The sequence below is a fragment of the Bubalus bubalis genome, chromosome 21 (genome assembly GCF_019923935.1).
Source record: "Bubalus bubalis isolate 160015118507 breed Murrah chromosome 21, NDDB_SH_1, whole genome shotgun sequence".
Taxonomy (NCBI): domain Eukaryota; kingdom Metazoa; phylum Chordata; class Mammalia; order Artiodactyla; family Bovidae; genus Bubalus; species Bubalus bubalis.
In genome coordinates this window covers 21,120,142-21,145,137 of record NC_059177.1, presented here as the reverse complement: position 1 = coordinate 21,145,137, position 24,996 = coordinate 21,120,142, and the positions used below count along the sequence as shown (strand labels likewise).

General features: G+C 46.3%; 1 protein-coding gene across 1 annotated transcript in view; it reads left to right on the top strand.

Moving 5' to 3' along the window:
* EDEM1 (ER degradation enhancing alpha-mannosidase like protein 1) overlaps positions 1-21,767 on the top strand; it is a 28,121-nt gene extending 6,354 nt beyond the window's left edge. The window contains exons 2-12 of the mRNA XM_006074603.4: positions 252-324; positions 3,670-3,773; positions 4,971-5,142; positions 6,172-6,355; positions 7,426-7,600; positions 9,556-9,676; positions 10,128-10,298; positions 12,290-12,363; positions 13,237-13,333; positions 15,482-15,685; positions 17,986-21,767. Coding sequence (XP_006074665.2) covers positions 252-324; positions 3,670-3,773; positions 4,971-5,142; positions 6,172-6,355; positions 7,426-7,600; positions 9,556-9,676; positions 10,128-10,298; positions 12,290-12,363; positions 13,237-13,333; positions 15,482-15,685; positions 17,986-18,075 — 1,465 coding nt within the window. The 3' untranslated portion in view covers positions 18,076-21,767. The remainder of the gene's footprint in view (positions 1-251; positions 325-3,669; positions 3,774-4,970; positions 5,143-6,171; positions 6,356-7,425; positions 7,601-9,555; positions 9,677-10,127; positions 10,299-12,289; positions 12,364-13,236; positions 13,334-15,481; positions 15,686-17,985) is intronic.
* Positions 21,768-24,996: the final 3,229 nt, after the last annotated feature.

The window sequence follows — 24,996 nt, the reverse complement described above, 5'->3', positions numbered from 1 at the left end:
CCTTGCTTCCTGTTTCATGCTCTTTTTTATACCGTAGTATAAATGTGTGCATCTCTGTTCTCCTGTGACACTGTAGAGGCTATCCCTTGTGTGGCAGAAGGACCATTGCCCAACTGATCCATCCACAGGAGTCCCTGAATAAATAAAGGCTTCCAGCAATTTTAGTTTCTGATGAATGTTTAGTTTTATTGTCTTTTTTCCCCCCTCTTTTAAAGTACCTTTGTGTAATTTTCGTTTCATTTCTTTTTCAGCTCAAATCTGAACATCAATGATGTGCTAGGGAATTATTCCCTTACTCTGGTTGATGCGTTGGATACCCTTGCAGTAAGTGTTCGGCCTTATTATTTTTTTTTGAAGTTAATTAAGATATTTTGGAGTTAATACCATTGCTTCCCCCCAGGGATGAGAATTCCAGGAAATGTGATCCTCAGAATATATTCATAGCCGTTGTTTATTTTAATGAGCTTAATACGGAGAGCAAGAAAAACACTGAAGGTCGAATGAGGGGAAATGTGATCCCCCTAAAAATGTGGAGAAGGCAGTGTGAGTATTTTGGGGAAACCTATTTTTGTCCCAGTTTCCCACTATTTTATTCCTTAAAGGAACCAGTTTACAGTTCCTGGAGTTAAGATTTCTGAAGTGAAAGTCAAGATCTCCAGGGGAGAAGATCCCCTGAAAGGTCCCACAGCTCCTGACTCCCTGAGAGCAGGTCCAAGCCCTGCTCCCAGCCTCTGCAAGAGACCCTCTGTGTGAACACTCTTGTGATCTTTGCTTTCTGAGTTTCGTGTGGACACTGCCCACTCCAGACTTGGGCTGCCAACTCGGAGACTGCCTTTACCTCCTCAGGCCTTATCGGTTCCCTCAGCTGGAGACCTCGGGACACATTCACACATGGAAAACGGGCCGGCCTGTGCACGGTTCTTATTACCAGGCTGCCCTGTGCACATGCTCTGCATCATGGCGAGGCCCTGTAATTCCAGCGGAATATTAAAAAATTTCCTTATAAACCTGATTTTACTACCGCTTGGCTCTTCTTCATTGTTTCAGCACACTTTTACCATTAGAAAATTTTTACTCTAGCCGATTCCCAATCCTGCATTTTAACTGTCCTTAAAAGAGTTGAAAACTGTCAGGAGTTAGAAGTGGGTAATTCTAGCTAAGTTTGCATGACAGCTGTCCTAGATCTTGGCCAGCAGCAGAATTCCGAGAGCTCGGGGAGAGCTTGGGCGGTCTGTGTGTGTTCCCCTGGGCTCACGGTCTGCAGGAAGTCCAGGCCTGCGTGCTGCCAGGCTGTAGTTGCACAGCAGTTTAGTTTCCCTTCTCAGTTTAATTTCTCCTTCTCAAGTGATGGCTGCTGCCTGTCAGCATCTGCCATCACTCATCAAAATGGGCCCAGGCTAGTGTTGTTGTTTAGTCACTCAGTTGTGTCCAGCTCTTTGTGACCCCGTGGACTGTAGCCCACCAGGCTCCTCTGTCCTTGGGGTTCTCCAGGCAAGAATACTGGAGTGGGTTGCCATTTCCTTCTCCAGGGGATCTTCCCAACCCTGGGATCAAACCTGGCGTCTCCTGCTTTGGCAAGCAGATTCTTTACTGCTAAACCCACCAGGGAAGCCGCTCAGACTAGTATGTTCACCCTAATTAGAGTTAACTCGTTGAAGATACCAGAGGCTGACTCAGCCTACAAGTATTGCTTTAAAAAAAAAAAAAAAATCCCAAGACATATATATATCTAGCTTATGAAAGGCCACCTTTTCTCCCTGAGCCCTCTCTTTTGGTCCCATTGTATCTTTTTTTTTTTTTTTAATATATTTATTTATTTGGCTTCGTCGGGTCTTAGTTGCAGCAGGTGGCACCTTTGTTGTGTCATGTAGAATCTTTAGTTGTGGTGTGGGTTTAGTTGCTCTGTGACATGTGGGATCTTAGTTCCCTGACCAGGGATTGAACTTGCATCCCCTGCATTGCAAGGCAGATTCTTAATCGCTGGACCACCAGGGAAGTCCCCCATTGTATCTTTTTATCTCTCTGCCGTGCTTGTGAAGTTCAGAGACCTTGCTTCTGTTCATCACTGCACTCTGTCCACACCTCATGGTGTCCGATACATGGTGGGAGTACAAATAGGTGTTAAGAAAATGAACTTTGACGAATCTGACATTTCCCAACACAGATTCCAAGGGTGTGCTCCTGCAAAGGAGAATTCTGTTCCCAAATGAACTTGAGAAATCCTCCCAGTCTGCCCACTCTTGGAAAGCCACTGTGGACACCAGCCTTTTCAAGGCTGTGAGAAGTTCTGCAGTAAAGAAGCCTGTGTAATGTTTCTGTCCAACCCAGCTTTTCTAAGCCTAAGTGAGCGATTTCAGAGCATCATTACTCTGTTCTGTAGCTTATAAAATGGTAAATTACAATATGTCACTGAAACCTTCCTCCTCTGTCTTGCACGTGCTCTGAGCTCATATCGGCATCTGCAGCTGCTAACAGATTCGGCTGCTGGTGAACATCAGTAGGGAAACAGACCCATTTCTGTGGTTTTCACGGTAGAAATATCCGGTCTTTGATGTACACTGCAGCCTTCTTTTTCAGATGTTACTTCTGTTGAGGTTTCCCTTTGCTTTTGCTGACATTTTAAACAAACTGTAACAGGTGTATTTGCGAAACACTCAGACAATAGCAGTCCCTTGACTACTTGATGCAACTTGCAGCAGGATTGCATAATCTTGTTAAAAAAACAAATTAAAAGCCAGAAAAGAAACTGTACTTTCTCTGCATGGAACAGCAAAATAACAGTGAGGGGGAGAAAAAGAAAAAAAGATGCACCAGATCAATAAATACTAGGAGATAAGAAACACTTGAGAAAGTAGTATCTGAATGACGTCATTTGTTTTTTCTTTCTTTTTTTTTTGGATGTGTCCTTATGTTGTCATTATAGTCCCAGGATGGTCGTAAAATTTTGAACAGCATGAAAGCATTTCAGTTCTGGTTAATTTATCAAATTTTATGCTCAATTTGCACTTCACATAAGAGAGATGCTTGGAATGACACCATATCCACACACCCAAAAATAGGAATCATAATTCTAGAATATTTTTTACAAAGGATGTAGGGCTGGTTACTTGCGTGTTGTGTTGGTTTTGAATGGCATTGGCCTTATACTGTCCTCCCAAAGATAATACCACTATTTCTCAACGTGTCCAGACATCTGGGTAACAAGCAAAGAGTCAGTTTCCCAGATGTTTTAGTCTCCTGGGAGCCAAATACCCAAGCTGTTGAATTATTTGAGGAACAGAGGGAATATCCTGTTTTTTTGTTTTTTATTTTGGGATTGGTTTTTACTCATTTCAGGAAATTAGGAACTGTAATGCCTGCCTTACTAAATAATCAGAGTGAAGCTGAGGGGGGCTGGGGAGGGGTGATGAAGGCTGCTAATGATTTTATGAGGAGTTACTGTCAAAGTTTTGCCATCTGGAGATACGGTTCTTGAGTTTGGTGGAAATGGGCTTGCCATCTGTCCCAGAATGTATTCTAAGAGATAACTGGGCTTTTGTGTTTCTGCTGCCATGAGTGGCAAAACCACAGCACGGACAGACATTCAGATGATGTGGCCCAGCTCCTGCGATCATGTAACCTCGGTGTCATTTCATGCCGTCATAATGGCTTGTGTTCCTCTTTTTAAAGATAATGGGAAATTCATCCGAGTTCCAGAAAGCAGTCAAGTTAGTGATCAACACAGTTTCCTTTGACAAAGATTCCACCGTCCAGGTCTTCGAGGCCACCATAAGGTAAAAGGATTGTCAAACAGACTGAAAGCCGCTCTTGTGTGTGTGAGTGAGGGGAATATCCCTGTGAGGGTTCATGGGCCACAGGGTCCAGCTGGGGAGTCCATGTAGACCTCGTGGGCTCAGTGTCCCCTGTTCCTCTCTTTTGGATGGATCAAAACTGAAACACTGGCCATTTCAAAGTAATTCCATTTGGGGCTGAATAGAAAGACACTTTAATGTGTATTTAAAATAGGTGTCCCTTTAAAAGAGCTTTTCATGATTTCACTTTACGTCTGGTCTCATTTCCTTCACTGTGTCCTAGGAAAACCCCTGTGTATTTCTGAAGAAATCAGAGTTTCTCATCTCACCTACCACCTGCAGAAAACCACTGCTGACCATGTGGGTCACTTTGCTCCCGTGTGTCTTTCTCTCTCCTTCTCTTCCCCCCAACACCCCCTAACTTCCTCCATCTCTCCCTCTTATGTATTAACTCATGTTTTATATCTCACCTTTTTAGTCTGATAGACCGTGACATCTTTCCTATTCCACTGAAACTTTGAAAATTGTATCATTGCATAACATTTATTTTGTGTAGCATTTATTTAAAGTTCTGAAAAATGTCACAGTCCACTTCTGCTCATTGGAGGGGACATGAACTCGTGGCCCCTGAGGGCTGGGGATGTAAGCTGGTGGCCCCTGCCTCTCGGTGGGCCATTCTCTCCTCTTCTCTTCCTCTTCCCCTCCTTGCCTCTGCACCAGAAGTTGGAGAATTTCATGTTGTTTGGCAGCTAGAGCTACAAAAGTTACTTGGTATTTGTTATCTTGCTCTTTTCTTTTTTCTTGTTTGGCTAAGTTTTCTCCCCCAAGTGAGAGAAACCAAGAGTAGTTTATTAGTACTAAAAAGTGATATTTATACTGGGACTGATGAGGCCGCTCTCTTGTGATGAGATGATGACGATTACCAAACAAGGTTATCACTAGAAGTGGATTATTCTCAGTAGACTCAGATGAATGGATCGCCTTCTCCCTTTCAGTAGTGTGCTTAGCTAGCAATTGATTGTTCCCTGTCAAAGGCCAGAAAGAATGTCAGGGGGTCAGTAAGTTCAGCCCCTCTGATTCAGGCAGTGCTAAGTCCACAGGGGATTCGAGCCTGCTGCTGTCGTTCTGAACCGGATTGTACAGCCAACATGATTTTTATTCTTTTGTTCTTCCTGTCAGGGTTCTGGGGAGCCTTCTTTCTGCCCACAGAATAATAACCGACTCCAAGCAGCCCTTTGGTGACATGACGATTAAGGATTATGACAACGAGCTGTTACACATGGCTCACGACCTGGCCGTGAGGCTCCTCCCTGCCTTTGAAAACACCAAGACTGGGATCCCCTACCCTCGGGTAGGTGGATGGTTTCCATAACTCACCCCTTGCCTGAATGAACACTCTTTGTTGATGAATTTATTTGTGGGAAGGAGTGGGGCTGATGTGGGAGAGGAAATGCATGTCCTTGAGAGAATTTAGCCCTAAATATGATACACATAGGTTTTAACTCATTCAGCATTTACTGAACACCTATCGTGTGCTAGGCATAGGACATATCTGACTTATCCTTCTTCTTAAGGAAGTTATGTTCCTCTGCTCAGTCAGTCTTCTTAACCCCTTTTACAGGTGGGATTTGTATCCTGTGCCACAACAAAACAGTGAGGGGAATTTGTCTTTGTTTCTGACCTGGGTCCATTTCCCCAGACACCCTCACACGTATACCGTAGGAGTTCAGTGTATGTTGTTTCACATGGATCTTTCAAATAAAGCCTGTACAGACCAGTAAGTTAGCTGCTGATTTAAATGCAAAATCTGGAAGAAGATTCTGTCTTTGTGGTGTCTGATTTGCTGAGCCCAGAGCTCCTCTGGGAATTGAGTCAGCCTCTGGGTAACCAGTGGAGAACTGCCAGACCTCGGGAGCCTCCATGATGGAACAGGCTGTCACGCTCTCGCTGGGTGCCCTTTCTCTCCCAGCCCGAGATTTGTTCATGTTTGCTGAGCAGGACTGGCTTCATAGCAGCTCACTTAAAATTTCTCCATGATTCCACAGCTTGCCTTTGTCCCCCATACCAAAGCCTGGTGCTGTATAACCATGAAGAGAACCTGGAAATCTGCTGAAAAGAGGCATATTAGTGAATAGTGTTATTGTGATTCCCCCAAGACTGGCTCTTACGAATAACACAGGGCTCTGGTGTTCGTATCATCTTGTTTGTGTGTCTTAAACTCGTTCCCATGTTTGTCTCGGATGTAGAGCAGGAGGCAGGGGCTGACTCAGCCTGCAGTAAGCTTGGTTCCTTAGTGGAGTGTGGTCGCTGTGACTTGGCCTCCTAGCCACGTGAGTTCCTTGACTGTTGCCACAAATCCTTTGTCTCTTCCTATCCCCAGGTGAATCTAAAGACAGGCGTTCCTCCCGACAGCAATAATGAGACGTGCACGGCCGGTGCTGGTTCCCTCCTGGTGGAATTTGGGATTCTAAGCCGACTGCTGGGGGATTCCACGTTTGAGTGGGTGGCCAGGCGAGCTGTGAAAGCCCTCTGGAGCTTGCGGAGCAGTGACACGGGATTGTTAGGTGTGGGGACCCTGTCAGGTCTTGGTGCCGAGAGCATCACCCCCTTTCCTTTCCTCTTCTCTGGGGCCCTCCCTCCTCTCCACTCCTTTTTCCTTGTACCATGGAACCTGAAATTGACAACTCAGAGAGGGGGGCCCTCAGTGTTTCTCCGTGTGACTTTTCTTAGAGGGAGGCTGGAAGGTTTGATGGCATGGAATCATGCTTTTCCTATCTGAGGGCTCCCTTCCGATTTGAATCCCTTGGCATATTCCACTTGAAAATAATTGTTAATGGGAATGCTATAAAAAGAGCTGCCTCAGAGGCAAATGATGTTGCTTCAGTATGAGGTTCCAAATATAGGAATTTAGAGTTAACTGGTAGAGTGACTTTCTCCTTTACAGAAATCTCGCTGTGTAATAGTAGGTTGAAAGTCAGATTAAACCAGTTTTAGATTTTTCTTTTTTTCTTCCAGAATTTTGGTCAAGACATTATTAAAAAATTATTTCAAACATACTGAAAAATTGTTTCCTATTGAAGTAGGAGAAAGGGTCATGAATAATAAGCCCCTATGTACTCATTATTTATCTTCAATAATTATTAGTATTTTACTAGCTCAAGATGTTATCTTAAAATATGTTGTTGCCTCTTATAACTGTCTTATTTTGAGAAATATTTTCTTGTCACTGGGAGGGAACTGGATTGGGGGTCCTGGAGCCTAGAGTGTCATTGCAAAAGTACTGCCATTTAAAAGTGATTTTCGATTATTCCTTAGTTTCTCACAAATTTGTTGTATTTAACAACAGGAAAAATAAAATAGTCGCCCCATTTTTCACCCAGTGTCACCCCAAACTGTCAACTTTAAAATTTCCCATAAGCCCTTGCAGTCACATGAAACTTTTGTATACAGCACTTTTAAATTCTAATATAGATATTTCCAGTCTTCCTTCCATTTGTCAGATCACACAAGAGGCCTTGTACCCTTGCCGCCTCTTCTCTGTGCGGGATGAAGGTACTGAGGGGCCATGGGGCTGAAGCAGGAGGCCTCCTGCCCCTCAGCCCTGGGTCCTGACAAGCTCCACTTATTTTCACAGGCAATGTTGTGAACATTCAGACGGGCCACTGGGTCGGCAAGCAGAGTGGCCTGGGTGCCGGACTGGACTCCTTCTATGAATACCTCTTGAAATCTTACATTCTCTTTGGAGAAAAAGAAGACCTAGAAATGTTTAATGCTGCATATCAGAGTATTCAGAACTACTTAAGAAGAGGGTATGTCTCCTCACCGCCTGTCTCCTTGTTCCGTTGAGCAAGTAGAATGTGTCGTGAGGTATTCATATTCTTCTCCACGCGATTCACAGGCCTGGTCTCTGGCCTCATTTTACTGCCTCCTAGGTGTTAGCTGGTCATTTGGGGGTGAAGCGGTGTATTGGCTATTTACGGCCATGTGACAAATTACCCTGAAGCCTAGTGCTTAAACAGCGAATTTTCTCTCACCGATTCTCACGAGGTCGCCCACAAGCTCTTGGTGGGGGCTGTAGCCATGTCATGGTTCGGGCCAGGCTGGAGGGCTCCCTCCCAAGCTTCGATTGCTCCCTGGCTGTGGCCGGAGGTCTCAGTTCCTTGCCACATGGACCTCTCCATAGGCAGCTCGTGGCAGCTGGCTGCCCCAGAATGAGCGGTCTGAGAGAGACAGAAAGAGACCCTCCAGAAACTGGCCTGTGCTTTCACACCCTAATCTGGGAATGACAACCAGCACTTCTGCTGGACTGTTGGTCACACAGACCAAGGCTGATGCAGTGTGTGAGGGACAGCACAAAGGTATGAGGGCCCAGAGGCAGGGGTCGCTGGGGGCTACTTGGGGAGTGGCTGCCACAAGGAGTGACACGTCCCCGGGTTTCTCAGGCTTTAACTGCACATAGAGCTGCCTTGTGGCACAGTTGTTTTGGTTCACTTTCCAGAGAAGTTAGGTTCAGTCTTTATACTTGATGAGAGGAAGGACAGTTACCACATTTTTTTTCCCTTCTGTGTTTGTTTTCTTAGTAATTATTTTTTATTTTATTTTTTAAATTAATTTTTATTGGAGTATAGTTGGTTTACAGTGTTGCATTAGTTTTTATTATACAGCAAAATGGCGTATTTGGTAAAAACAGTACTGTTTGCTGCTTGTCAGTTGTGCGTTCAGGATGGCAGAGAAGTGCCATTTGAAGCTGCAGCAGCTTCTACCCTGTGCCTCCTCTCTCTTCCTGGGTCTTCCCCTGTGCACTTGGCTTCTATTAAGTGGCCAGAGCAAGTGACAGCTACTGAGTTGCCTGCTTGGTAGGATTTTCTCGGACACATTTCCACCCTAGCTGTTGTATGAACATGCAAGTGCTATGTTTAGGTAAGAGGCTGTTTGGCCAGAGTTCAGTCCTTTTTGTTTTTTAAAGCCCCTGCATTTACTAAATCGAGTGGTAATCTCTGAGCTCCTTGCTCTGATGTGCTCCTCCAGGCCCAGGCCCCATGGTGTAGGATTCTATTAGAGACGAGACTCTTGTGCAGAAAGAACTAGGCTTCCCCACTCAGGTCAAAACTGACTCACTGTATATACCAAATTGAAAGTGAAAGTTGCTCAGTCGTGTCCGACTTTGCATCCCCATGGACTATACAATCCATGGAATTCTCCAGGCCAGAATACTGGAGTGGATAGCCTTTCCCTTCTCCAGGGGATCTTCCCAACCCAGTCTCCCACATTGCAGGCAGATTCTTTAGCAGCTGAGCCACAAGGGAAGCCCAAGAATACTGCAGTGGGTAGCCTAATCCCTTCTCCAGCGGATCTTCACGCCCGAGGAATCGAACAGGGGTCTCCTGCATTATAGGCAGATTCTTTACCAACTGAGCTATGAGGGAAGCCTTGTACGGAAATGCTTTTGCATTGGCTGGAAAATATACCAAATTACATGGAAATATTACTCAAACCTGCATGTCAAAGTGCTTTCTGCAAAGTGCAATGACAAGTCAGTGTGTTACGATGGTCAAGTTCGGAACTTTTGTCTCACAGTAGGTGTCATCTCGTGCTAGAGTACTGTATTCACAGGGAGAGGCGGTCTGTCTCCAAAGGTTTAAAGACTGTTGGGAGCAAAGGTTGATGTTGATTCCACTGAAGTGAAGCTGCTGGGGGCTGATGGAGGAACAGGGCTAGAGCTGTGTCTCTTCCTTCTCTCTGACCATTCTGCTTGGCTCCTCAGTCGGGAAGCCTGTAACGAGGGAGAAGGGGACCCGCCCCTCTACGTCAACGTGAACATGTTCAGCGGGCAGCTCATGAACACGTGGATCGACTCTCTGCAGGCCTTCTTCCCTGGACTGCAGGTATTTCACAATTCAGTTTGCTTAGTGAAAGAAGTTATTGGAAAGTGTTCTGCCCCCTCTTTCCTTTTCATGGTTCCAGAATGTTCTCCTTCAGATTTGGGCAGTTCATGGCACAGTATGTGTCCATCATTCTCTTTGAAAATTACTCCGCACTGAATCAGCGTAAAGCCATGCCTGAAAAGTAAAGGGTGTAAAATTTCTGGATGGTCCATTTCTCAGTTGTCGATGCTTTGCTCATGAGGAGTTAGCCTCTTGTCCTCTGCAGTCCTCGGGGATGTGGCGCTGATGGCCAGATGGGGGTGGCGTCTGTCCCACAGGCAGCTTTTGGGTTGGGTTTGTCTCCAGCTATGTTTGCGGACCAGTGGGTGGAGGGGGAGCCCAGGCCCCATGTGTCACGTCCTGCCATTGTGAGAACCCCATCCTAGCCTGGGGCGCTGCGTCTTTCCCGCAGGTTCTGATAGGAGATGTGGAAGACGCCATCTGCCTGCACGCCTTCTACTACGCCATCTGGAAGCGCTACGGGGCCCTCCCCGAGAGGTACAACTGGCAGCTGCAGGCCCCCGACGTGCTCTTCTACCCGCTGAGGCCCGAGCTGGTGGAGTCCACGTATCTCCTCTACCAGGTACCGCTGGGAAGGCCTGGAGCAGTTGGTTCACAGGGAGTGCTTGCCGACAGGTGGAGAACCAGGTTACTTCACAGTGACCGTTGGGGTGACCGCCAGCCCAGAGCCTGGTGAGCGCGCAGCGTCAGCTGTGGTTCCACAGGACAGGGAAGGCCTCCACAGTCACGTACACGTGTGACCCACATTCTGCAAAGCTGGGTCCCATCTTCACTCCAGGACTTGTTTCTCCCACCCTTAAAACAATCAAGAGGCACATTTGGTGCTCACTGTTTTCCAAATATATTGGACCAAAGAACTCTCCTGGGGGAACGCATTTCTGTCTTCATGTACTGTGGAACCTTGGGCTGTGTAAATTATTCAGACGAACAAAGTCTGTTCCTTAGCTGGAAAGGGAATCACCTGGGATTCATCTGAATACCTATTTTTTGTTTAATCCTTTAAAAAAAAAAACAGTCTTTCTCTTTTGTGAAATTACTTGAATGCCAGAGGAAATGTCACTTTAACTGTGAAGAATCTTCTCCCCCACAGTTTAAGGCAGATATTTATACCTCTGTGCACACCATGCATATATACACACCGAGAGCTGTCAGCCATTCGCAAATATAGCACCAGAGCTGCTCACTTTCTGAGAAGCTGGCCCTCCGTGTGTTCAGCAGCCGTATAATGACGTGTGTAGTGGGCAGGCCCTTGCAAGGAGATCTTACGAGCTCTGCTAGCAGGATTAGTGCTGTAGTTTATTTTTATTTTTCCATTTTGACTGCACTGGGTCTTCCTTGTGGTGCGTGGGCTTCGACTCCAGAGCGTGCAGGCTCAGTGCTTGTGGCACATGGACTTAGTTACCCCGTGGCATGTGGGGTCTTAGTTCCCTGACCCAGGAGCAGACCCATGTCCCCTGCATTGGAAGGAGGATTCTTAACCACTGGACCACTGAAGAATTCCCAGTGTTGTAGTTTAGATTTATTCAATAATTTTTTTTTTTAAAAACACCAAATCCTTGCCATTTGCTTCTAAAAGAGGGAGAAATCCTGTGCAGCTGGTAATTGACCTCACGGGGGTAGAGAGACCTCGTGAGTTGTAACCTGACAGAGGAGGAGCCAGCCTGTGACTCTGCCTCCCCTGACTCAGGGCCGAGTCAGGCCACTCAGGGTGACTCGCGGGCACTGTCTGAGGCCTCCCCTTAAGCTGAGGTCTGTTGCCCTTGGGTTTAGGCTCTTGGCTTCTGTCACTGTTTCTTTCCTCTTGCAGCTTCTTCCTCACATTGCCTATTTTCTTAGAAGCCAAAGAAATCTTTGGCTTTACCGCCTTGCCCTCTGAGGCCTCTCCCTGCACTCTCCTAATCCAGAGACAGTGACTTTGTGGTCGTTTGCTTCTGCTGCTCCTGCGGGGTTGGCACTGGGAATGGATTGTAGATTATCCCCAACTTTTAAACTAGTTTTGGGAGGAAAGTCTAGTCCTCCCAGAGAATTTTTCTTCCCTTCACAAAACCATCTATGAGCCTGTGACAGAAGAGGCAGCAGCCCCGGGTCTGCGTCCTGGGGGTGATTAGAGAACAGAGAGTGTGGAGGCCCCTGCAGATGTTTCAGAAATCTTGTCCCCAGGCAGTTCTTCCCAGCGCTGTGTGTGGAATGGAGGCTAAGTCCTGTTTTCTGTGCTCGCGGCTGATGTTTCTGAAGAGTTCTGAGACAACACAGAAACTGGATTTGTCCTTAGACGCAGGACTGTCATGATGGGGGATCAGGAAAGCCAAAGGCAGGGGGTTGATCTGCCGTGGAAGCAGGCCTTCTTGCCATCCCCAGCCCGACATTCAAGTTGAGCAGGTTGGAGGTGCACTTTGAACCAGAATTCACCATATACCTTAGTCCCCTTAACGTTCAAGACCCTGCAGGATAAAGTGGCCGCGCCTCCTCGGGAAAGCCCCGCAGGCAGCACAGTGTGTATGGATGGCGTGTCTCCCAGGCCCCCTGGATCACCTTCTCTCATGTTCTCTCTAGGCAACCAAGAATCCCTTCTACCTCCATGTAGGAATGGACATTCTGCAGAGTCTGGAAAAGTACACAAAAGTCAAGTTAGTTTCCTAAGTTCCTTCCTTTTCCTGTTGACCACTTTTATTCTGAGTCATTCTGGGGTGATAATATTCTATTTGGTGTTTTACTCTTTAGAACAGACCCTTAATGTTAATTTTGCAGGGAGATTCCTTACTTCTTGTGTAGTAGAACTGGCCTGTTATAGTGTGAATTAAAAAGTTTTTTTTCACCTTTATTCCTGTAGAGTTCTAGCAGAGTCTATGGGCTCTTTTTAAGTAACTTATTTCCCTGTTATACAAATAATACATATACTAAAAAGTTTAGGGAGTATAGAAAATATAAAGGTAGAATATTATCACTGTGATCTCCATGTGCAGAGATAACTACCATTAGTGTTTAAGTATAGAGTCTTACACTCTTTTTTATACATTTATATATGTCTGTAATGTGTGTATATATGTATAAAAACTAAATTTTGTGACCTGCTTTTCTTAACCTAGTAATAAATAAATAAACCTGTAAAATAAATATTTTCTTACAAAATACTGTTTTAAACCATCCGAATGAGAAGTCAGTCTACAAGTACTGGGACATGAAATGTAAATCAGTCCTTTAGAATTTGTTGCCAGTCATTTTTCTTGGTGTCTTGTCGCACTTTTGGCAAACACTCTCCACCACCTTCGTACCCCTTTCCCCACCATTCACCTAATGATTTGGCTGCCAGACCACTTTTTAATGAATTTGCAGACAGTCAGTTGAGGCTAAAAAAAAGGTAGCCTTTAAACCCACCCTATTTCATTTTCCCCTGTGGCGTTTGATCATTTGGTTATTCTGTTAATAGATTGCTTCTGCTTCTTAAATGAATGAGCAAGTGGGAGGAGCACTGTGGGACTGACCGGACGATTGTTTCGTAGGTGTGGCTACGCTACGCTGCATCATGTCATTGACAAGTCCAAGGAGGACCGGATGGAGAGCTTCTTCCTCAGCGAGACCTGTAAATACCTGTATCTGGTACGTGTGCTGTGAGATTGACCCAGAGTGTTTCATTCTGCTGAAAGCAAGCATGCCTTTTTTTTTTTTAATGGGAGGATAATTGCCTTACAGTATTGTGTTGGTTTCTGCTGCACAACAACATGAATCAGCCATAAGTATACATATGTCCCCTCCCTCTGGAATCTCCCACCTCCCCACCCCCATCCCACCCTTGTAGGTCATCACAGAGCATATCCCTGTGCTATACAGCAAGCAAGCATGCCTTTTGCCTCCATCTAACATACATGAGCAGGCACTGCTCCGTGCTGGCCATCTCGCTGGCCCAGGGGTACCACCCTGTCAGAACAAAAGCACGTTGATGTGTCCTCTGTGGTTCCTGGCCTCATGGAGGAAGTACTGCCCAGGACACACACACACACACACACACACACACACACACACAGACCTAGCATCACACAGTGTGTGGTGTGCAGACGGCAGTTCTTAGAGGACCCTTGTGAACCTGGGGGTCGGAAGGCTCCTCTGAGGAAAAGAGCAGGGTCTCAGATCTCATTTTCCCTGATGTGTGTGCTCTCGTAAGACCCACAGCCCGGTCAGCTCTCTGTCCAGACACACATGCTCACCTGTTTGGGTAGAAACTGAACTTTTGGATCTGGAAGAAACCTTTGGGATCATCTGGTCGGTGTTCATTCTTCCCCTTGGGATCTGTCATCTCTGGAGGGAGGTCAGGGGACTTGCTTGGATTCCGGGGGTGGTGACATGGCAGAGCCGAGGCTTGAGCAACCAGTCCTGACTCCTTGTCCAGTGCTCTTTCCACTCGGCTACTCAGCCTTGGACATGTGAGGCATTTGCCTCAGGGCACGAGGCTGCTTTCTTTCTTTCAAGGCTCCAAAGGTCGGGACTTTCTGGTGGGGAAACAGCATGGGGAATTTAGGTGAAGATCCAGAGATAGCCATCAGTGGTGATAGGTTCCCTGTATCTAGTTCAGTGGTTCCCAAGCCCGGGGGCAGCTGGATTGGAGTCACCCTGTTAAGATTAGAGCCATGTTGAGTTGGAAGCTTCAGAAGCAGGCACAGGCGTCTGTCATTCTGCCAAGTGGCTCAGATGGTTCTTCCAGACATCCTGTCCTGCAGCCTGTGTGTCTGGGATGTTCACGGGGCAAATCCTGGAGCGAATGAATGAAGGAGACCCCCAGGGTGTTTGAAGGGAAAGAACTCGGTCCGGTCATAGGGGAAGGGGGAGAACCTGGGCTGGCCCTGTTCTTCTCCTTCGAGCTGTGTAAACACAGACCGGCCCTGCTGAGTGTTTTTTTCTCATTTGTAAAATACTTGAGATGCCTGTAAGGTTTTTTCCCATCTTGAAGAGATCTGTTTCTACGTTTTGCCTCGTTTGTAATTTTTTGCACACCTGCCTTCTCCCACTCTGACCTGTCCCTACTCAGCTAGGTCTTCTTTCTAGATGCCCTCGCTGCACGCTTCTTCACCCCCACGTCTATTGCTGAAGGAAGGGACTGCCTTGGGTGCCCTGTTCCCACAGAGCCCATGTAGGAATGTGTGTCAGGGCCAGACCCTGGGGATCCAGTGAAGAATAAGCCATGTACCTCCTTCTCTATGGAGTTTTTACAGTTTAGGGCTGAGGTGGGGGCCAGTTCCTGAATCCCAGCACTTGAACTCTTAGGGGAGTGGGGCGAGGAGCATCATCTTGGGGCCTATACAGACTAGTGTCACTGGGGTCTTAGCCCTGGGCTTTCTAACCTCTAGGTCTAGGTGGGGTCAGGGAAGTTCAGGCATTTGAACTTAAACACAACTGGTGATTCTGCCCCGCGGGCTTCCCAGGTGCTGCTAGTGGTGAAAAATCTGCCTGCCAATGCAGGAGACATGAGAGGCGCGGGTTTGATCCTGAGTCGGGAGGATCTCCTGGAGGAGGACATGGCAACCTACTCCAGTATTCTTGGCTGGAAAATTCCATGGACAGAGGAGCGGGGCTGGCTACCAGTCATAGGATCACAAAGAGTCACACCGACTGAAGCCACTTAGCACGCACACTTCACAGCCTGGGTTGGTCTGAGAGCTTAGCAAATTCTTATCTCTAAGTAGTCTGGCTCACCCCTATGAATTAGTTCCAAACATGCTACAATTGTATCTGTGTTTTTTTTCCCCCCACTAGCTCTTTGATGAGGAGAACCCAGTACACAAATCTGGAACCAGATACATGTTTACAACTGAGGGACACATTATATCCGTTGACGAACATCTCCGGGAGTCACCCTGGAAGGAGTTCTTCTCTGAAGAGGGAGGGCCGGACCAAGTGGAAAAGTCTGGGCACAGGCCTAAACCTCAGGAGCTGAACGTCATCAACTCCAGCTCCAATGTAAGTTGCTGTCTCAAGGGGTGATTTGTCCGTGGAGGAAGAGAAAACACTCCTCATAATGTTGTCATCCAGGGGTCTTGACAGAATATTCTTGGCACCTGCAGCTTGGGTAATTTGAGAAGAGTTTCAGCAAGGGGCCGTTTCTGTAGGTGCCATCAGGGTGTAAGGACACCGTGGGGGCAGCCGCCCGCCAGTGCTCCGGGCTGAGGGGCCTGTGGACAGGGTGGTCATGGGAGCCCTGACGCAGAGAAGCCTGTGCTGGGGGCGGCCTCTGGGCAGGAGCCGCTGCTCTGGGCCGGCTTCTGTGACTGTGTGGGAAGGGGGCCTGCAAAGTGAACATAGCGCTTCCGATCTGCTGGAGCTTCTCGTGGGCCATCCCCACCAGGAGCCCAAGGGCCAGGGAGCCTGTGCATAGCGTCCCCCAGGTCAGGATGTCCCTGGAGGTCCAGTGGTTCTGCTCTCCCAATGCAGGGGGTGCACGGTTGATCAGCTGTCAGGGAACTAAGATCCCACATGCCATGTGGTGTAGCCAAAAAATTTAAAAAGTACAAGACGTATCTGGCCTCATTTAAAGGGGAGGCTCAACTGGGCACACCTGGACCATCCCTGAGAGCAGTGAGGAAGGTTTGGAAACAAATCCTCGAGTCTTTCCTTTCAGCCAAAGGTAGTTGTGTTGATTTGAGCCCAGCAGGTTGGTCTGGATGTGGGCACTGCATCCGGTGATAGAGTAGACCTCATGATCTCACAATGCATCGTATGCCAGCTCCCTCCTCAGGAAAAGCCTCAGTTGCCAAGAGTCCTGCCACCTCCCCCCAGGCTACCTGGGTTAGGGCATGCCCTCTCATCCCAGACTGTACTTTTTCCTTTTGTGTCTCATTGAAAGTCTTCCAGTTTCTGAACTAAATCAACAGGCCAGAGCAGAGCAAAGTCCTTGAAATTTCCACTAGGCCATGGAGTGTAGATTAAATGAATAAACTACAACTGAGAAGGAAAGGGAAGGGCAGAAGGAAGAGTAACCATCAGAGTCAGTATTTATAGAGTTCACAAGTGCTGAGCACCAGTCTAAGTGCTGAAATTAAGTATGTGAACTTCTCATAGCACCCCTGGGAGGGGTAGGTAGTCTACATGTCTGATTCGTAGCTGGAAGCAGCGAGGCACTGAAAGGTTCAGGTCACGGTGGAGCACATGGGAGAACCCAGACTCGGACTGGAGGAGATGCTCACATCACAGACCAGATCCCATTGTGCCAGGCACCGGGGGTGTGGGCCAGTCATTGTGGTCCTGGTGCTAGTTGGGCTCAGGGTCTGGTGCGGACAGAGATCTGCTCCCCCTGAGTGCTTGTCAGTAGGAGGCTGTGTGAAGTGCTGTTGGGACATGGAAGATGGAGAAATTAGCCTGCTGGCAAGCCAAGGAGGGCTTCACTCAGGAGCTTGCTTCTGAATCGCTACTAGAATGATGAGGGAGAGGTTTCAGAGGGACAGGCAGAAGGCACAGTTTCTACAAAAAGCAGGAGCTGGAGGGAGGGTGGGGACCACCTGAAGGACCTGTCAGTCTGGATCTTGCAGAGATGAGGCCCTGGGCAAGCGAGTTCCAGTGAGAGCAGCAGGAAAGTGTTTTTCTGAGGAGGGGCATGAATGTATGTGGAAACTGCTTCCACACAACACATTTGGTTCTCAAACTTAGGTCCCCTCTGAGAGAGAGGGAGAAGAAAGCTTAGCACTCTTAATCATGTAAACTCAGAAAAGCAACAGTTTTCAAATAGCCAAGGTTTTTTTTCTTTTTGCAATTCTGGGTTGATTAAACACCCAAGGGATACAGCTTTTAGTCTGAACCATCTGTACTTGCATGCATGTATGTGTTAATTTTTTTGGCCACACCTTGCAGCATGTGGGATCTTAGTTTCCCGAGCAGGGATTGAACCTGTGCCCCTTACAGTGGAAGCGTGGAGTCCTAACCTCCAGGGAAGTCCCTGGGTGCATGTCTTTAGTTTCCCTGGGTCTCTACATCTTCATCTGTAAATTACATCAGTGGTCCTAAACTGGAGGTACCTGTGCTCCTCAAAGGACATTGGGCAGTGTCGGGGGACATTGGTTGTCACAGCTGGGGGTTAGGGGTGAGGGGCATGTAGGTGGAGAGACCCACGGATGCTGTTAACCATCCTGCAGTGCCCAGGATAGGCCCAAAGAGTCCACAGTGCCAGGATGAGAAACCCCAGGGAGGTCATCTGGTCACCCCTTCTGAGGGATTAACACACAGGGTTTTAACTCATTCAAGTGGTACTTCATTGATTTTCTTTCCAGTGCAATCGGGTTCCTGATGAGAGGCGATACGCCCTGCCCCTAAAGAGCATCTACATGCGACAGATTGACCAGATGGTTGGCTTGATTTGATCTGCCCTCCCCTGGGTGGTCTCCATCTGCAACCAGACCCCAAACAGCTGAACCCCGGGCCAGGCCGAGACCCAATCTGAAGTGGAGGAGGATGGAAGTCTGGCCATCCACGATGGTGTAGGAATTTTCTTTCCAGCTCCCCGCGCACATCTGGTAGATCCTTGCACACTTTAGTGTTTCTCTTCTGTTCAATAAAATGCCCGTTTGTCTTAAGGATATACTTTGAAGTGGAAAGGTACGTAGAAGTTGGCCTCTTACGATGTGCACCGTGGACAGGCTGTCTTTGGCTGGATCCTCAGAGCTTCCTACTTCGGGGTCTGTCGAGTCAAGTCTCCTCTGCCTGTGCTCGTGTGACTGCAGCCTGACTACCTCTCCACCAGAGGATTGTGAATGAATTTCTGTGCAACAGGTCCTGCGGCTCCCCTGACTGCTCTGTTTATTCTATTTTGTCATCTTCTCTCTGGATCACTGGGCTCCTTCCCAGGTCTCCCCTCTGTGACTGTCAGTCACGTGGGGAAGAATCCAGTTATTCATCTGTGCCCCGTGTGATTGTCAGAGTGACAAGATTATCTGCTCACAGAGGGAGCCGGATTCTAACAGGCAGTCTCTTAGGTTGTCACATCACCGTTCAAGAGCTTAACAGGTAGGTCTTCCAGGTGGTGGTCTCTGTTTCTCATGAGCTTACCTGAGGATCTCCCACGGTTTCAGAACCAGGTGCCTTTTAGGGAGAGAAAAATACCTGTGATCATCTGAGTCTTACATCTGCCAACCAAGGATTCTCAGTTCTGACCGTGTTTGGGTTGGGATTGTTTTGTTTTCGTTTCCTGTGTCTAGTGCCAATTAGCCAAGTCAGGGAGAAAGAAATGACCAGATGACTTCCTGGTGTCCTCGAGCCGTTTCTCTGTGTAATACAGGCTTTCGATTAGTGCCTTATATTTTTGTTTGGGCCACTGGATGTCACAGCTGCTGCTATGGTTTTAGCAGGCTTGTTTTGTACTGCTCCATGGTGAGACCACAGTGAAAGGGGGATGGGATGGGGTATCAGGTAGGTAGATTCTGAAAACTTCTTGGCCCATCCTTGCCTTTCAGCCTGCTATTTTAAGCAAGCATATATACGAAGGAAGTCGTGCTAAAGCGCCTCTTTTCTTTGTTGTCATTATTTCCTTAGCAAGAATGGACTATGTCTCTTTGAACTTGTGCAGAGTGCTCAGAGAAAGCAGAGGTGGGCTTGAACCCTGAGCTTGGCTTCCCTGTAGTGTCAGAGGTTGACATGAATCTCTGCAGAGAGGGTAGGAAGTCTCTTCAAAACCTCCAACTTCACCTGTTGTGTGTGGTTCCCCCATTACTGCTGGCACACTTCAAATGATTTTATTTTAGTCTTTTTAAAGCTAGAAGAGAGGGCTGCATAAGCCATTGTATTTCCTATCAAAAGAGAGGCGTTTTATTCTTGAAAACTTGTGTTACTGTTTTTTAAAAATGGATATATAATTCAGTTCTTTGAGATTTCTAGAAAAGGGATTTTCAGTAATAAATGTCACAGCTATAAATGCCTGTCTTTTTAACATTTACTGTGCAAATTGTTTTAAAGGAAAAAAAAACACATCAAATGCTTCTTTTTTTACATTTTTTCTTCATTTTAGAAGCATTCTGTTTATCAACACTGTCTCATCTACTGAGTAGAAAGTTTTCTTTGAGAATATCCTATATATTTTCAATGTTTTCGTTGCTTCGTTGAAACCAAAAGATCCCATTTAAATACAAGTGGCCCTGCGCCTTTTCTCCAGGTTAACCAAGGTGGGACTATCAGTGAGCCTCTTGGGAGAATGGGGCACCTCAGGGAAGAAAGTGGGCCCTCCGTGATCATGCAGTGGTGTGACCACACCCCCACAACCCCCTCCTGTGGGCTTAGGCACCCCATCGCCCCTCCCCTCTGGACCAGGGGCCAGGGCCTGAGTGTTGCAGAAGCATCTCAGGACCACAGGTTGACGGAAGACATGTTCCCTCTCAGCTTCCAGGCCCTGGACTTGTACCGGTTGTGAGTCCGAGGGTGAGGGGCTCGTTCTCACCCTGGTTGCCAAGCTTTCAGATTGCCCTCAGTGACTAGATGCCAGAATGCCATCTCTTGCTAGTTACAAGAGAAGGTTCTCTGAGCCACATTCAAATCTTGCTTTCTTTTTGAAGATCGGAATGTTGACAACTGTGATGTATCTTGCAGGGTTTTTGCTGTTCCTTCTATTCTGTGTTGGAAGAGATCAGGGAGGGGAGGGCTGAGGAGAGGATTGTCAGGGGAAGTCCCTTGCTCTGTGACTTGCCCTGGGAACACCCTGATCCCAAGCATGCCATGCTTTGGAACAGCCCCTACCATCCTTGCATTCCCATGTGCAGCTAGTGTCTAAAGGCTCCGCTTTAGTTGACTCAATGAAAATGGTTTTGCCAAACCTTTGTGGGAAGCTACCTTACAGCTACCTTTGTGGGCTGAGTTGAAATCTACCCCCCCAGAGTTCTAAATCGTTCCAGGGCAGGCTTCGCGGGTTGAGATGGTATAACTGAGGGATTCCGTTTCCTGGAGAAGGAGGAGGTGATGAGGGAAGTGTTTGCTAGCTCTCTGATTGTCCTGGCCTGGGTGAAAATCAGCTTCCATGTTCAAGTCTGTCCTTCAGAGCTTCTGCATCCCCAGGTTCTGAGGCTGTCCTGGGTCATAGGGCAAGAACACACACTTCAGTAGTTTTCTAGGTATTTATGCTCCAGGATGGTGTCTGTGCAGATAGAAGTTAGTCTCTAGCTCCCTGGCTGGATAAGTGCCATGGTGCAGTCTGAGGATCTCAGCTGAATTCCTCTCTTACCTCCGCACTGTGTCCCCCACCAAAGGAAAACACCCCTTAGCCATTTTCTTAGCTCACTTGATTGAATGATTGCAAACTGTCATCCTTTGCTTTGGGTTTCACAGACGCAGTATCAGACATTCCTTTCTTGCAGAGGTCTTTCTCTTTTGCTGATTTCAAATTTAATGCTGGTTAACAGGTCTGGCTGGATGATTGCCCTAGCCCTACAGTGGCTGAGCAGGAACTTTAGGGAAAAAAAAATCTTGATCTTTCTTTCCTTTTGCATTCCCAGACATCCAGCTCCTTCTCTAGTGCCTGTTCCTGCAGGGCAGGGACTCTTATGAAAGTGAGAAGGGGGGGTGGGGGGGTCTCTGGGCTGTGTCTCCAGGTTTTATAGGGCTCAGGGTTGCATTCCCAACTTGAATCTGGATGTGAATCTGGCGAGAATGTCAAGTACCTGTGGACCTTCCCGATTCATTACCCCCTTCCCTCTTTCTGAGAGGCAGCGAAATAATATTTTGAAAGGTATTTTTAGTTTTAAATAGCAAAACACAAGCTGTATTTTTTATTTATTATGCCCAAGAAAGGTAAATCTGTTTTTACAAAAGGAAAAAAATCTAGAGTTGGAAACTCTGGGAAAACCTATTGAAATACACAAATGCTTCTGTCTGTAATGTGCAATATGCTTTGCAACTATAGATGATATTTTATGTGTAATCTGTAAATAAGAAATGTATTTAAATTAAAAGGGAGCGTTTTGTAAAAGGACCAAATGTTCTTTTATAAATGTACTAAGAAATATCTTGCTCTTGGAAACTTATTAGGATTTTTATGAGTAATTTTTATTAAAAGAATTCTTTTTTTTTTTTTTTGAGTTGTCATTTTGTTTCTCTTTTATGTGCTTACATATGTACATTATATAGAGGGCTAACACAGGGAGCAAAGTCTTTAAGGGAAACATAAAACTGGATGAATAAAAACTTTATTTTGTTTTTTTACAGCTCAGCCCTGACTAATACCACTCCAGTTTGTCTGCCACGCCATGATTTAACCGTCCTTCACATATAGGTCAGAGCCACTTTTGATGACCTTTGTTCTGTCCCTACCCTTTTTACCTTGGCCTCTTTCTCCCAGGCACTGACTCACTCACAATTCTTGCTGTCATTTATCCATTCTACAGCCTGGAAGCAGTTCTCTCTGTTACCTTAAGTACGGCAGTTCCTTTCTCCCAACTTCTTACAGGTTAAGATGGGATTCACGGTCCAGAGGAAGCACGAGCCAGGAGGGTTTCGGAGGGGTGGCCCCTGTGCCTACTGCTGCCTGAGTCATGACAGTGTCTAGAAGGAGGTTGCTGATTTGGCCCCTTTGAGATCCTGCCATGCCAGTTCTGTGTCATGGCAATTTTGATGGGCTTTTGTAAAAATCATGAATTGCTACAGGGTAAAGTGTAGTCTCGAGATGGAAAGTGCCTGCTGATACCAGAACGCATGCCCATGTAAGGCAGGGTGGGTGTTTATGAAGTCCCATGGGTTAGTCTGCCTGAAAAGCCGAGGCCGGCCCAGTACACCTGTGGACAGTCGAAGAGCCATGGATCCCACCTTGGCCCCGCCTTCCCTCTCCAAGAGGCTGAGCCTGGGAGCCCGAGTCCTCGGCCCACCATGGAGCGAGTGGACTAGAGTGTCCTGTGTGGATGCCACTGTAGAGCATCAGGGTGAGGCTTGGACCTCAGATCCACACCGTTTGAGGTAAGTCCTAGCTCTACCACTGATGAGCTTTGTGCCAAGTTATGCAAGTTATACCATCTTGTTTTCAGTTTTCCCATCCATGACACGGATGATAATAAGAATCCATATGCATAGGGTGGACTGAGTGGGTTATTACCTGCAAGATGCGCCATGTGGCACGTGACAGGTTCAGTGTATGTTTATTATGCTGCTGCTGCTAAGTCGCTTCAGTCGTGTCTGACTCTGTGCGACCCCAGAGACGGCAGCCCACCAGGCTCCGCCATCCCTGGGATTCTCCAGGCAAGAACATTGGAGTGGGTTGCCATTTCCTTCTCCAATGCATGAAAGTGAAAAGTGAAAGTGAAATCGCTCAGTCGTCTCCGACTCTTCGCGACCCCATGGATTGCAGCCTACCAGGCTCCTCCGTCCATGGGATTTTCCAGGCAAGAGTACTGGAGTGGGGTGCCATTGCCTCCTCCGATGTTTATTATAATCATGACCAAATCAGATTTGGTACCAAGGACCAGTCCTACAGCCTTTAAACAGGGATCCCAGGGAGAAATATGTTTTCCTCATTTTCCTCTGGAGAGGCCTGGCCCAGAGTCTTTCCCCACAGCTCAGAATAACCTCTGTGCCTGAGCAGGGGATGTATGAGGAGGTGGTGTGGCCACTTTGGGGTCTGTACTATCTCCACATGACAGAAATGCTCTTCTGGAAGAGCTTGGTCTTCCTTAAGTATCCACCTTTCCAAGGCCAGGGTTTCTTGCATCATGGGAAATACTGAGGAAACCCTGCTCTGAGTGGAGCAGGGCTAAGGGCAGCTTCCATGGCAGGCTGGTCAAATTCTTGAAGGAAACTTCCCGCTTGTTTGCAAAGTTTGACACCTGCTTAGCGAGAAGACCGAATGGAAGCCAAGATCTGGCTTCTGTCCTTGGAAAGCCTATCTGAGCCACTGTAAACTGATTTTTTAGGGATGTTTTAAAACAATACTGAAAGTTACTCTTTTAAATATATTTATTTAAATCTAAAAACCATTGAAGTTTGTTACCTACCATTCTACTGCAGGGGATGCAGGTTCAATCACTGGTCAGGGAACAAAGATGCCACATGCTGTCCTGCATGGCCAAAATATTTGAAAATAAATAAAAATAAAAGTACATTCAAACATGTTCTTCTTTATTCCTTTTCCACCACAGAATTTTATACTGATTGAACATATTTCAATCCTTTTTAAGTTTTGCTGTGCACACAAAGTGTGCCACAAAATATATTATAGTTTGCTAAATAGAAGGTTTAACACATCTTCTGTGATCATAAAACTCTAAGTATTAAAAACTTTTTTTCAGGATTGAGCTAACATTGCAATTACTATATGAATGGCACAAATATGTATTTTGATAATTATTAAAAAGGTAGTATTTTGTTGAAAAAAATTTCCTTTGATTACATAACAGTTTTTTTTTTTTTTTTTTTTCCTTCTCTAGTTGAATTGCATGTATCTGGATGAACATCACTGGAACATGACCACAGAATGAGATGAATTTCAGTATCAATTATCATTCCTTTTCTTATTTTCATAGATGTAACTTCCTTCACAGAAATAAGTGGATAGGAATACAAAGAATTTTTATAGCTATTACATATAAATATCTGGGGATATAGATATCTTAATTATTTGAACTTAGCAATATTGCCAAAAAATTACCCAATACTTTATGATGAGGACTTATCTTTAAGAATCCATTTGTGGACAGATTAATTGGGCTTTCTTTCAGTTTTGTTGTAAGCAAAGAATTGGAAACCACTGACTTACAAAAAGCTTTGTTCAGTTATTAAGAGTCATTTACTTTTGCACTTTGTGGTATGTATTTCAGAAAGGCCTTCCAAGATTTATCAAATGATTATTCTTTGTATCTGTTATTTTTCAATTTAGAGGCACTTTGTATAACCTGAAATACTTGAGTGCTGGGAAATTTAGAAATAATATTCAGTGCAACATATCTCTGATAATACATTTTTAAGAATAAGTGCCTTTATCTTATGACCTCCCTTAAATATGTTTGCATCAGAACCTTGAAGCTGCAGGCTTAACACATCCAATTTAGAAAAATATATGCATCATTTAATCTAATTGGCTAAGTTGATCCTTGTTTTCAAGCTAATTGGCACTGTGGCTTCTTTGCTCACCGGAAAAGTCTGACTTCATTTTTCAGTCCTAATAGATGTGGTAATGCATGTCCAGTAATAGTCATCTTCCCTCCGGGTTCTAAGGTGGAGAAATACTGGCAGGAGATTGTGCTCTAGTTTGCTGCAGGAATGAAATGCGTGGAGACAACCTCTGGAGCAAGGCATTGTTTGCCAACAAGGAGGAAGGG